This window comes from Garra rufa, chromosome 22 (assembly GCF_049309525.1).
Source record: "Garra rufa chromosome 22, GarRuf1.0, whole genome shotgun sequence".
In the NCBI taxonomy this organism is placed as follows: Eukaryota; Metazoa; Chordata; class Actinopteri; order Cypriniformes; family Cyprinidae; genus Garra; species Garra rufa.
Window position 1 is genome coordinate 42409103 of NC_133382.1, and position 14475 is coordinate 42423577.

The 14475-nt window shown below is 37.1% G+C and overlaps 1 protein-coding gene across 1 annotated transcript; it reads right to left on the minus strand.

Moving 5' to 3' along the window:
* Positions 1–179: 179 nt before the first annotated feature.
* LOC141297617 (next to BRCA1 gene 1 protein-like) lies at positions 180–14475 on the minus strand. Its single transcript, XM_073828038.1, has 21 exons — positions 14267–14475; positions 13798–13860; positions 12924–12942; positions 12786–12808; positions 12468–12650; positions 12220–12297; positions 11284–11498; positions 10649–10768; positions 9503–9754; positions 9103–9262; positions 8768–9013; positions 6671–6793; positions 6500–6575; positions 6275–6385; positions 5599–5775; positions 4760–4891; positions 4170–4635; positions 3996–4078; positions 3695–3761; positions 3253–3355; positions 180–1092 (listed from the first exon to the last, which is right to left on the minus strand). Exons 1-21 carry the CDS (start codon positions 14366–14368, stop codon positions 913–915), a joined length of 2979 nt encoding a protein of 992 aa, XP_073684139.1. The 5' UTR covers positions 14369–14475; the 3' UTR covers positions 180–912.

The window sequence follows — 14475 nt, forward strand, 5'->3', positions numbered from 1 at the left end:
CCTGTCTCACAGGAGGAAGCTGACGAAAGGAGTAACTATTTTAACCTTTAGAACATTCCGTTGTTTCAGCAAGTCAGATGCGTGTACATTAACCAAACATACTTTTGCTGATTGGGGGATTCAAACAATAGCACGAAGATTCATGCTTTTGCAAAGCAAACAACTCAAACACACAGAAATCATTTTGGAATGTTTTTTTATTCACTGTGTTGGACACAAAAAGCCATGTTGATAAGCCTTCAGTTCATAGTAATACATTGCACATGAAAATGACAAAGATGGAGCCTAGCAAAAACTCTGATCAATCAATCACTGGTTTGGTTAAGCATGACTAAAACACTCATTGCACATTCCTATAGGTTTGGCAGCCCAACACCTTAGTGTGACATATGAATTAGTGTGATATACAAATATAGAGGTCACTGTGACAAATAACAAAATCAATACAGGCTTTTCTTTTTATATCTTTCCTCTGAGAGGCAAAAGTGCTAGAACAAACCGAAACCCTTTGGGCATTGTCTTAAATTTATCCCTCTTATCTAATCAAGCCGTACAAAAGATACCTGAAGCCTAGCTAACAGCAGTCTATATGTGTTAGTAGGGCACACACACACACTGAATAAAGATAGCATTAAGACCGCTTATTAAACCTTATGTTGTTTCCCCATTCATAATGTCCTATATAAACATGAAACTAAAATTGTACAATCAAGTAATTGCATCATTGCAGCTATAAGGATACAGTTCTCTTTTTTCCAAAGTCCAAACTATTTCTCTAACAAAACAACATCAGACATTTTCAGAGAACATTTCATCATTTCACCATTCCCCCACTCCTGTTCTGACAGAATGCTGCGACACGATGAAATCATTTACAATTCTTACACTTTATTTGAGGTTGCTCGGTGCTTCCTAGTGTCTTGAGATGTGCCATTCGCTGTCGGTCAACTGCACCAGCTCGTTGACCACATCAAGCAAGTTGTAGTGATGCTTTCTCAGCAACCTTTGATTGAGCAGCTGGTTACTGAAACCCATCTCCTGTAATACAGCCATCATGGAGGCATCCTCGCAGGCTGGGTCAACAGCAGGCCGCTGAAAAACAAGCAAACTAAAGTTAATATGTTGAACGTCACTCACATTCCAAGACTAGGATTTAGAGATAATAAGGAATGCAGAAAATCCAGACTGAAGCACACAATGCATGATGCAGCTACAATGATTATAGGACCAGTGTAGCTAAGTCTGCGATTTTCCCACAGGATGTTTTTTTATGTCTGCAGGTTGAAGCAAATTTTACCAGGGTAACCCATCAAACAAAAATTTTATTTTACCCCCCGGAATGCAATTTTTACTGGAGACGAGTAGCAATTGGTTGGGTTTTGTGAAAACCTGGCAACCCTGTATAGGACCAAATTTTTGCATTCAGTTTTTTCTGCTGTTCAAAAATTTAGGGTCAGTAAGATTTCAGAACCTGATCTCATGATGAAAACATACCTGTGGGAACTTTTTCACAAGATGTGTCATGTATGTTTCGTGATGTATTCAATGTGAAATATCCACTAAGTGACGCTAAAAGACTTGAAATGTCTGTTGAGTGGCGCTATGAATCTAATGCTCTGTGAACAAAAGCGAATGTGACGTAAAAACACAATAGCAAGTGTTTACATACACCTTGCAGAATCTGCAAAAAGTAATTTTTTTTACCAAAATAGGAGGGATCGTACAAAATGCATGTTATCTTTTTATTTAGTACTGACCTGAATAAGATGTTTAACATAAAATAAATTTACAAATGTAGACCACACCACAGAAAATTATAAAAAAAAAATTAAAAAATGAGCCCATTCAAAAGTTTACATAACCTTGATTCTTAATACTGTGGTTTTACCTGAATGATCCACATTTGTGATTTTTTTTTTTTTTTTAGTGATAGTCCCTTATTTGTCTTGAACAGTTAAACTGCCTGCTGTTCTTCAGAAAAATCCTTCAGGTCCCACAAATTCTTTGGTTTTTCAGCATTTTTGCATATTTGAACCCTTTCCAACAAATTTTAAGATCCATCTTTTCACACTGAGGACATCTGAGGGACTCATATGCAACTATTACATAAAGCTTAAACACTCACTGATGCTCCAAAATGAAAAATGATGCATTATCAAGATGTGTACATTTTTCTTATTTTGCCTGTCATATATTTTTTCATTTAATATTGTCTTTCAATAGCTACAGAAGATCTTTACATGTTTCCCAGAAGACGAAATAAGTTAAATTTACCCTGATCTTTAAATTCAAAAAGTTTTCGCCCCCGGCTCTTAATGCATTGTGTTTCCTTCTAAAGCATCAGTGATGTTTGATCCTTCTGTTTGAACCATCTTATTTAGGTCAGTACTAAATAAAAAATAAAAAAATAAAAATAAAAAATCACATGCATTTTGTATGCTCCCTCTTATTTTGGTAAAATAATAAACACCTTGCAGAATCTGCAAAATGGATCTAAACTTTTGACCTCAACTGTTTAATAACCCGTAGCAGATCTATACAGGTGGAGGGTTTCAGAGGAAACATGAAACCCTACATGTTTCCTCTAAAAAGAAACAGCGTAGACACAAGCTGATTGTTCCATGTTGCACATATGCAACATGAACCAATCCGCTTGTGCCAAGTAGTTTAATGTCCTGAATATCATCAATTTGCGTTAACGACCCATCAGCCTTCGCCATCTACAGTTTCATGACAGAACTTGGCATTTCAAATAAATGCTGTTCTTTTGAACCTTTTTATTCAAAGAATCCCGATAATAGAAACATATCATGGTTTCCACAAAAATATTAAGCACCAAGACATTGTTTTTAACATTGATAATGATAAGAAATTTTTCTTTAGCACCAAATTGGCATATTGGAATGATTTCTGAAGGATCATGTGACACTGAAGACTGAAGTAATGGCTGCTGAAAATTCACAGGAATAAATGACAGTTATTTAAAACTAATAATATTTAACCATTTTTGATTAAATACAGCCTTGGTGAGCATAAAAGACTTCTTTCAGAAATATCATACTGACCCCAATCTTACGGTAGTGTAATAAAAAGAAAAAAAGATATACAGTAGTCATCATTTGAAGTGGATCAAAAAAGTTCCATCAAAGTTGTCCTAAAACAAAAAAAGGGTCTTGTTTTGGTTTTAGGACAACTAGTGGCTGTTTATGTTCTGGTCTAGTGTGTTGTGCACTGACAAGGAAAATGTCTCACCTGTGCAGGTGTGTTCTGGCCTGTAAAGAGTGCTTTATAAGCAGAGGCAGCCACAGAGAGAGCTCCCTTCACCAGCCCCTCTGTCAGACCACCGTGACGTGCCCTGCAGAAGAATAAAAACAGGAACAAAAGGTTGTGTCATAACAGCAGCGTGCCAACAAAACATTCATGAAACCGTCATGAAGCAAAACTAGAGGAGAACTACATAAATAATGCAACCTAAAGTGCAAAATGGTGTGCATATTTAATTGTAAACCATACTATGCCAACAAAGAAAACATCTGTGGTGAACCACAGGAAAACTTGTCTGCAGAGCTACTTCCTCTTCTGCTGCATTCAAGCCTTTCTCACTTTTCTAAAACATGTGTCCTGAAATAAATCTTATAATAAGATGCATGTAACCTTATTAGCTCAATAAGATGACCTCACGGTGTTGTTATACCTGAGATCCTGGGAGCCACAGGTCTCAAAGGCACTAACAGGGGCCTCTAAATGAGCTGATCTGCAACCTAGAGCAAAGACATGCAATTGTGTCACACACTTTTTTTTTAACCAACATTTAGCTAATGTCTTTAACACTTAAACATTATTCACACACACACACACACACACACACACACACATTTAGTTTTTATTTAAATATAAATAAACATTTTTAGCCAAAATTATAACACTGTTGCAGTCGAGAAACTTTTTTTTTTTTCACACATCTGACACTGAGTCTATCAGATGTGGAAACTCACCACTTGAGTCATCATCAGGTTGACATGAGGTGTTGTCTTCAGAGGCCCCTGGTCCTGACTCAAGATCATGAGATCTCACTGATCTGCAGAAGAATCATGAAGCGATTAAACCGAATGAAAGTCAATGCATAATATTATATTGCATCCTGCATTATTCTCCGAATGCATTTTAACCTGTGGGTTCGAAGAGATGGAGGTGGTGAAAGAGTTATGGGTGGAGGTACCATCTCTGGAATTAGAGGAGGAGTGTCCAGTATCTGAGAGGTGCAGAGCATCCGGTTCAGGCTGTTCTGAAGAGCTGGAACAGGGATGGGTTCCTCGTTTTCTCCTTCGGCCGTGCTCGGGATTTGCGGTGCCTCTGGCTCGTTGGCAAGAGGGACTGCAGGCTGGGACATTGCTGAGCTATACATCGATTCGCCCAGGGGCCTGGAAGTATCGAAGCAGTCAGGCAGGATGACAATGTAGTCCTCTGATGAGGCAGAGGACACCTGGCTGCTCACCTCATCCCACTCTCCTGCTTCTTCCTCTTTTTCTTGATCATTTTCATGTCCCTTTTGTTCCACTTCCTCTTCGTTCTCATCCTGTGCAGCTGGGTCCGTATAGAGGTTTTCATTTGAGCCAATCAATGCTTCTGAAAAGACTGTGAAAATAACCAAGTGTAAATTGAAAGAAGATTCAGCTTAAGCATGCATTAAAGGCATGCTTATTTTTAGCACTGCTTTCACAGCAACTGTAGCATTACAGACAACAATAAACATACACACCTGGCATGACAGGTTCCTCTGTTATAACTGGCTTTGGCACAGGGACTGGAGCCTCTGGCCTGTTTATGATTGCCAAAGGTCTGTTGTTTTTCACCAGCAATGATCTCTCCTGAAAGCGAACGGTGTCGCAAACTGCAAAATGATTGGCACAATGATTGGCATCTAAAATATCTACTGGGGAAATGAACAAAATTGAGATCTGTGAGCACTAAGGATGCAACAAAAGCATATAATATCGTGATATGAAGTCCGCAGTATGATATTTATTGCGATAATTAAAAAAAAAAAAAAAGACAAAGACTTGGAAAGAACAATTTTGTACATTTTAAAGTTGTACAAAGTATTCTAACACAGTCTGAGAGTTCAAAATAAGAGCTCCAACCCATGCTCTTAAGAAAACTTTATTCAGAAAAAGTCAGTGAATTGACTTGAATTTGAACCTGAACTTTAAAGGGGACTCAACCCTCTTTTTATTTTTGATATACTGTCTCAGTCTAATTTATATTGAAATAAAGCATAACTGGTGGCCATTGCATAGTCTGAACGAAGTGCATGCTTCGCTTTGAAACACACAGCGAAAACAGACTTTATTAAGCCATATTGTGCTTTAGGTTTTAGTTCATTTTTAAGATACTGTGTCAAAGCATAATTTCCCAAAACACAACTTTCAAGATATTTTATGTTAGAAAGTTTAAATATATTTAAAAAAAAACTACACTTACTGCTCGGAAGACTTATCGTTTCATATCGTCATATGACCACGATAATATCGCAATATCACGATATTGATAATACCGTTACATCCCTAGTGAGCACTAATACAGAAGACCAAAGCTCACCATCATGCCTCCTCATGTTGGGCCGAGACCTGCGTTGAGGCTTGCGCTCTGGTTCCTCCTCGAGAGTAAGAGAGCGAATTACAGTCTCGCACACAAACTGGGTCCCACTGATGTCTTCATCTCCTTCCTCATTGCCGGGAACGTCCAGAAGTTCATTCTGTCTCTGAGGCTGCAACACTAACAGAGAACAAGCCACATCAGTATCAATAATCAGTCTGTGATTCAATAACAAAGGCTTTGATTCACAAACAGATCATTTTAAATCTGGTTATAAAATGTAAAAAACTAATTGGAGTGAATGTAAAAAGTGTAGTATCATTTTTTGGCAAAAGCCAAAGGTTGAACCACTGATGTCACGTGGATTATTTTAACAATGTCCTTACTACCTTTCTGGGCCTTGCAGTACTACGTGGTAGTTCTGTTGCCATCTATGCAGGGTCAGAAAGCTCTCGGATTTCATCAAAAATATCTTAATTTATGTTCCGAAGATGACCAAAGGTCTTACAGGTTTGGAACGACATGAGGGTGAGTAATTAACATCAGAATTTTAATTTTTGGGTGAACTATCCCTTTAAAATCTTACAGACTGTAAACTTTTGAACGGTTTGCACGTGAAATACTGATTTCTGAGTTTATGAATAATCAGTAATTGAAATTCCACATAAGATGCCCTAACCTTGACTTTTTTTCCTGCCTGAATGTCCAGCCTCGACTTTGCTTAGCCCCATTCCGTGCTTTCCAAACGAGGGTCCATGATGAAGAAGTGGAGACACGCCGGGGGTCATATCTGAGGAGATTACACAATGACTCTAAAAAATGAGGCCAGACTAATTATGCACAGTTTGTTGATAATCAGACCCTGAGGAAATATTACATAATTGTGACCAAAATTAAGCCTTACCAGCTGGAGTGTTGGCTGGGACTTTCTCCAACTCTTGCACAATGTTTATATCCAGTAACTCGAAGGACAACAGATCCTGGAAAACAACAAGACTTTGGACATTAGTAGATAAGCACACATCACTGAACAAACATAATGTTTGTGTGTCTTTGTGTCCAACAACGCACATACCTGTGCTGTCAATAAGTCCACAGAGGGGATGTAGTATTCTCTCCGGGAGCTGGTAGATGTTTCACAATCTCTGGTGCCTGACCAGAACATGCCATCTTTCCTCATAAGACAGAGATCGGTTCTCTACAAGAGAAGATATTAAAATATTTGAGGACCCTTAAAACAGCAATATTTGAAAACAATAAAGGGACAGTTCACCCAAAAATGAAAATTCTCTCATTAATTAATCACCTTCATGTTATTCCAAACATGTAAGACCTTCATTCATCTTTGGAACACAAATTAAGATATTTTTGATGAAATCCGAGAGCTTTTTGACTCTGCATAGACAGCAATGCAACTGACATGTTCAAGGCCCAAAAAGGTTGTAAGGACATCGTTAAAATAGTCCATGTGACATCAGTGGTTCAACCATAATGTTTTGAGGCTATGAGAATACTTCTTGTAAAGTTGTTATTTTTGTTTTCTTTGCGCACAAAAAATATTCTTGTAGCTTCATAACATTACGGTCAAACTACTGCATTGCTGTCTATCAAAAATATCTTAATTTGTGTTCAGAAGATGAACAAAGGTCTTACAGGTTTAAAACGACACGAGGAAGAGTAATTAATGACCAGTGTTGGGAAGGTTACTTTGGAAATGTAATAGGTTACAGATTACAAGTTACTTGATTTAAAATGTAATAAGTAGTGTAACTTTTCAATCACTTTATAAAAGTAATGTAATTTATTACTTTTAATTACTTTTTGATTACTTTTCTAAATTTATTAATTTTTATATTTTCAACTGTTATTCAGCATTCAAATTTAAACCAGGGAGAGTTTATCTTACAGTAGCACTCAACATTGATTATTGTCAGACTTTCAAAATCCTTCATCACTTGAATAAAGTAAGGGATAATAAACATCTTTATTTTGCGGTAACAACTGGCTACATTATCAACAACATTATCCCACTTATTACACAACTGCTTTATAGATTATTAAGATTTAGGTCAAAATTATTAGACACGAAACACTGATCTGAGTTGAAATATTTGAACGCAAAGCTTCCATGAAGAAATCAGTTGCTAGCAAACGGCAAGTTCAAATTAGACATTTTAGGTATACAGTGCAGTCTTACCAGTTTTCTTACACAACATTTCACACATAAATAATTAAGGAAGTAGTACTAGTTTGTTAGTTATCTTATAATCCATTACAGTGTACAAAAAATGGCAGCAGCTTCATTTGTATGAAACAATAGAGTGAGTCCATTTGTCCACATAATATTGAATTAAGCTTTAATAATTTATTAGCTAACCAAACACAAAGCTTCCGCCAAGAAAAATGATCAAGCATATAGCACTGACTTAGGTTGCCCTGAATGTCGTGACTGACCAATCAGAATCAAGCATTCCACTTTTTTTTTTTTTTTTTGGGGGGGGGGGTCTTTTTATGCCTTTTATTGTGATAGGACAGTAGAGAGATGACAGGAAAGAGCTGGGAGGAGAGAGAAGAGCGGGATCGGCAAAGGACCTCGAGACGGGAATCATACTAGGGTCACCGTGAGCGCAGTTGCACTATCTGTCATAACAAGATCATAACATAAATAACATCATGAGAAATAGTTTAATAGCTGTGATACTGGGTTTGAAATTAAATGTTTGCATAGTTATGACAGGAAACACAAGCATCTAACAATGCCTTGGAAAAAACAATCTTAAAAAATAAAGTATATTTATAAACCCAAATAGGAAAAAAAACAATAAGCATGTGTCCTATTCTGTGTCCTAAACTCCTGAAACATTGGTGTCTCATTTTAGAGCATTCAATGCAATTTATGAAAGAAGTCAATTAAATCTGTAAGTGGGGGTGAGTGTGTGAAAAAAATCAAATGTAATCCCCTTTGTAATCTCTGGCATTTTTCAGAATTAACTGTAATTTAATTACACACGTTTTCTCAGTAACTGTAACTAATTACAATTACATTTATTTTGTAATTAAATTACGTAATTCCGTTACATGTAACTAGTTACTCCCCAACACTGTTAATGACAGAATTTTCATTTTTGGGTGAACTATCCCTTTAAGGTACTATAGTTTAAAATTGACTCACCAGTGATTTGCTGCAGTGGATGGACTTCTGCTCTGCATTTGGCACCACTACAATGCTACACCACACTCTGGGCCCAAACTGCACCCCGCAGTGTGCCAGGCGCCAATGAGATGTGTAGGTGCCCTCCAGCAGGGGTGCCACAAACGCCACGCTCACCACACCGACCTGACCTGGCTGCAGAAAGGGCACTGCAACTTCTTTTTGCTCCCGTGTTCCCAGGGTCAGGTTGCCCCACATAAACTTCAACTACAAAAGACACAACATACATGCAAAAACAGCCCACAACATGTGTGGAAACGCATTTATTTCAACCTATAGTGAGTTTCAAAAAGTACCTTGGTATCCGAAGTCCAGCTGATGTTGCCAGTGTTCCTCATCTTCCAGTACTTGATGAACTTGGTGCCTGGCTCCAGACAAGTGCCATCTGGTAGATTCTCATCCAGAAACAAGGCAGTCATTGTGGGCACCAAGGTGGAGCAGGAGACCTTGGGACCCCTGGTTTGAGTGCACAGAGGATCGTCAGAACAGCTTTGTTTCAGCGTCTGTCTTTTCCTTGAAGCTCATATCAAAAAAAGTACAAAAAGGACGTAATACATAAAGGCAGCGGGTGCATTTTGAGGTAGTTCCATCCACTTGCCAGCGATAACTCAACTATAACAGACAATGTGATAATGATTGTTCTGGGCTGGGTAGGGAGGTCAACCCAGCCCTGACCCCTCTCAGTGTGGCCCTTACTCTGGACTGGATGTTTGAGGGTCTGGGCACAGGGACGGAGCTGGGGCTGGTCCTGGGCCTAGAGATGTGACGGGAGCGGGGGCAAGGCCCGAGGTGCTGGTCCCATTGGAGGCTCCACTCCACAGCAGACCTCTCTTCTCCAACCTCAGCTTCTTCTTGATCTCCTTCACCTCGGCCTTCAGCTGCCTCCGCTCCGCTTTCAGCCGCTGTCTCTCTGCTTTTCTCACCGTCCTGTCACCCCGCCTCAGAAACCTGAGAACAAGCCGAAATTAATCAAATTCAATTAGCAAGTGTAATTATATCTCTTAACACCATTCAGGCTAAGTAGAAGATAGTAGGGCTGAGAACCAATGTCTTGATTCTGAGGCAGTGGGAATCGAAAATCAATTCCAAATTGATCAAATCTATTGACTCATCTTTAAAGGGATAGTTCACCCATAAAAGAAAATTCTGTCATTAATTACTCACCCTCATGTTGAACACAAATTAAGATACTTTTAATGAAATTCAACAGCTTTGAGCATCAGCATAGACAGCGGTGAAAATGCTATGTACAAGGCCCAGAAAGGTAGTAAGGACATTGTTAAAATAGTCCATTTGACATCAGTGACTCAACCTTAATTTTACGAAGCTACAAGAACATTTTTGTGTCCAAAGAAAACAAAATTAATGGCTTCATTCAAAAATGTCTTCTCTTCTGTGTCAGTCTTTGACACGCATTCACAAAAGAGAAAAAAAATTGTTAAATAAAGCTGATATTTTTGTTTTCTTTGTGCACAAAAAGTATTCTTGTAGCTTCATAAAACCAGGTTGAACCACTGAAGTCCTATGGACTATTTTATTGATTTCCTTACTACCTTTCTGTGCCTTAAACGTGTCAGTTCCGTTGTTGTTTATGCAGGGTCAGAAAACTCTTAGATTTCATCAAAAACATCTTAATTTGTGTTCTGAAGATGAACGAAGGTCTTACAAGTTTAGAACGACATGAGAGTGAGTCATTTATGACAGAATTTTCATTTTTGGATTAACTTGAACCTTTAGTTCAGTTTAGGTAGGAATGTTCCTCCCAAACAACAGTGAGGAATAAATTCTAGAATCGATTCCAGGACCCCATGATGAAAACAAAAAGTGTTTATTTTGGCTTGCCTGGGTTCCGGAGTAACTCCACGTTCAGGGACAGACAAAGGAGTCCTTGTTCTCTTTAGGTTGTGGCTGGGATCGTGTTTATGACTACATGGCTCACATAAGATGCAAGATGGACAAACACTGCAAATAGAAGGATAATGTTTCATACAGAACTTGACATCCTGTAATTCCATTTTTTTCAAATGTGACCCTGGACCACAAAACCAGTCAGAAGGGTTGAAATTTATACATACAAATAAGCTTTCCATTGATGTATGGTTTGTTAGGATAGGTCAATATTTGGCAGAGATACAGCTATTTGAAAATCTGGAATCTGAGGTGCAAAAAATCTAAATATTGAGAAAATCACCTTTAGATTTGACCAAATTAAGTTCTTAGCATTGCATATTACTAATCAAAAATTAAGTTTTGATATATTTATGGTAGGACATTTACAAAATATTTTCATGAGGCAAGATCTTTACTTAATATCCTAATGCTTTTTGGCATAAAAGAAAAATGTATAATTTTGACTCATACAATTTAATTTTGGCTATTGCTACACATATACTCGTACTACTTAAGACTGGTTTTGTGGTCCATTTTTTTTTTTTTATAAAGAGTCCTTTGTAAGACAAGTTTTAGGACATTCTCACCTGCACTGATATCCCCCTCCAGTGGCTGGTCCTTTGCAATTACTACAATTTGGAGTTGAGCTAGAGGCCCTTAGCGTGGTGGAGCTCGTAGCTTTCTGAGTGCCAGAAGTGCTTGGCTCCTCCGCGGGAGGATCCAAGGCTCTGTGTGTGCAACACTGGCCAGAAAACTCACTACACATCCTGTCCACCACCTCCCTTACCACTTGATCTTTGAACTGAAAAAAAGATTGAGAACAATATAGCAACAATTTGAACCAGATTCAACATTAAAGCAGAAGTTCACTTCCAGAACAAAAATTTACAGATAATTTACTCACCCCCAAGATGTCTTTCTTTTATCAGTCATAAAGAAATCAGAATTTCTTTCTATTTAGTGGACTTCTATGGTGTCCCCGAGTTTGAACTTCCAAAATGCAGTTAAAACGAAGCTTCAAAGGGCTCTAAACGATCCCGGCCGAGGAAGAAGGGTCTTATCTAGTCTTACCTAGAGAAGGGTCTTATCTTTTCTTGAAAAAATAATTTATATACTTTTTAACCTCAAATGCATTAAGGTTAAAAAGCATATAAATTGTAACTTTTTTTTTTTTGAAAATAACCAATCATTTCACTAGATGAGACCATTTTTCCTCAGCTGAGATCGTTTAGAGCCCTTTGAAGCTTCATTTAAACTGCATTTTGGAAGTTCAGACTCAGGGGCACCATAGAAAACCACTATATAGAGATAAATCCTGAAATGTTTTCTTTAAAAAACAATTTCTTTATGACTGAAGAAAGAAAGACATGAACATTTTGGATGAGAAAGGGGTGAGTAAATTATCTGTAAATTATTATGAGATGCTAGTTTCTCATGTTTTTCTCAGGTGCAATTTTATTATTAAAATCAAAAGCAAAGATCTATAAAATTATAAATATATCTTTTTTTTTAGGATACAGTACCCTGTCCATGTAGGATTTGAACCATGTTGGTACTGCTTCCTCTTCAGTTTTCATCCCTTTGTTTTCTTTGGCCACAGCCTGTTTAAGGAAAACAACAGAAACAGGTTTTCTCAGTCTGAGATGATCTCAGTTTGTCCATTATTATTCACAACGTCTTATTCATCAAAATAGGCATGAACTAATAAACAGCTCACACTATAAAAATGACATATAAGATGTTTCATTGCTAAAGACTGAAAACTGCTTACCGAGTCCCGCTCGGGGGTCACCTGGGTCTCCTTGTCTGCCATCTTGACCCTTGCTCGATACGGCGGAGCTGGTCTAGGATCTATCTTTAGTTCCTTCAGCTCTGCCTTTACTGCACCACCCTCTGCCTGACCCTTCATCTTATAGACATTCATATGTAGCTGGTTGGCCTGCTTAAATGCACTCTAAATGAAAAATATAATGACAACATTGCGTTAAAATTTGTTTAATTATGATCATTATAATGATGCCTTTGTGCAGCATGGCTCAGCTTTGTCTTATGCATCACACAAAAGATAAAAAAAGATTAGTGTTCTTACCTTTAGAGCTTCTGTATATTCATCTGTGATAATGATAATAAAAATAGTAATTAATATAAACAATAATATTTTTATTCACTTTAATATCAATATATGAACACGCAGATAACATATTTGGTGATTGAATGTATTACATACCTTGACTGTTTATGCACACCTGTAAAAATAAGAAGACAAAGTCAACAGAAGTACTTTTGAAAATACATTCATAACCATAAAAAGTCGATGGACTGTTGTCAAACTTGTACTTAAAAAAAATACACTACAAGTCATAATTTTTTTAACAGTTTTTAAATAAATCTTTTCTACTCACCAAGCCTGCATTTATTTGATCCAAAATACAGCAAAAGCAGTAATATTGTGAAATATTTTTACTATTTAAAATAACTGCTTTCCATTTGAATACATTTTAAAATGTAATTTATTTCTGTTATCAAAGCTAAATTTTCTGAATCATTACTCCAGTCTTCAGTGTTACATGATCCTTCAGAAATCATTCTAATATGTTGATTTGCAGTTCAAGAAACATTTTTATTATTGTTATTATTATTAATGTTCAAAACAATTAGGTACATTTTTTTTAGGATTCTTTGATGACATTATACACATTATACACTATACCATTCACTATACCAACATAATCACAGCATAATATATTGTCAACATAATAATAATAATAATAATAATAATAATAATAATAAATGTTTTTTAAGCAGTAATTTCTGAAGGATTGTGTGACTGGAGTAATCATAGAAATAAATTACATTTTAAAATATATTCAAATAGAAAACAGTTATTTTAAATAGTACAAATATTTTAAAATTGTACTGTTTTGCTGTACTTTGGATCAAATAAACACAGGCTTAGTGAGCAGAAGCGACTTCTTTAAAAAACATTACAAATCTTACTGTTCAAAAACATTTAACTGGTAGTGTACAATCCATCAATGAACAACTATGAAATCACATTTACATTCAAAATGATATAAACTCGTTATTAAACTGTTATTTACCTCCTCGTTGTCCTCGTCAAAATATTTCACTTGAAAATGGCTCAAGCCGAATGTAGTTTTAATCTAGAAGTTATAAAAAGGTAACAATGTAAACAAACACCATCAGAAACTAGAGACTTTGTTAAAGACGTCGAAGAGTTACAGGCAGATTCGAGTGAAAATCGATATTCTCCAACGTTACCCTTTATTTACAAGCTGTCATCTGATTTATGGCCGAACAGAAAGGTCAAGAGCAAATGACAGATATTGTTGCAATTTATATCACTATGGTTTGTTTAAAAAGACCCAACTGTGATATATGTTAAGACATATCTGCTATAATAGGATTAAATGTTTAGACTGAAGGTTAAACGTCTTATACCCTCCGGTTAAGGTTTGTTTATGTAGGCCTCGGCTACGGCCTTCCAGGACCAAGAAATGTAAACGTCCCCACATAAACGCCACCCAGCAAGGCTTAATGACTCCTTACCCAGGCCTCCACAGTCTCCCACTGTGCTTTGTTCGTGTCCAAGACTGGAAATTTCTTCACGTTGCCCCTAAAGTTCACTTTGACAGTGACGGGGAGGTTCATGGCTATTAGCCAGAGTCAACTAATGCGTTTGATGCGGGGATGTGACGCTCTAAATGCCCGTGGTGGTGTCAACACTGTCAGACTTGTCTTTTGCGTTCTTGTTTACA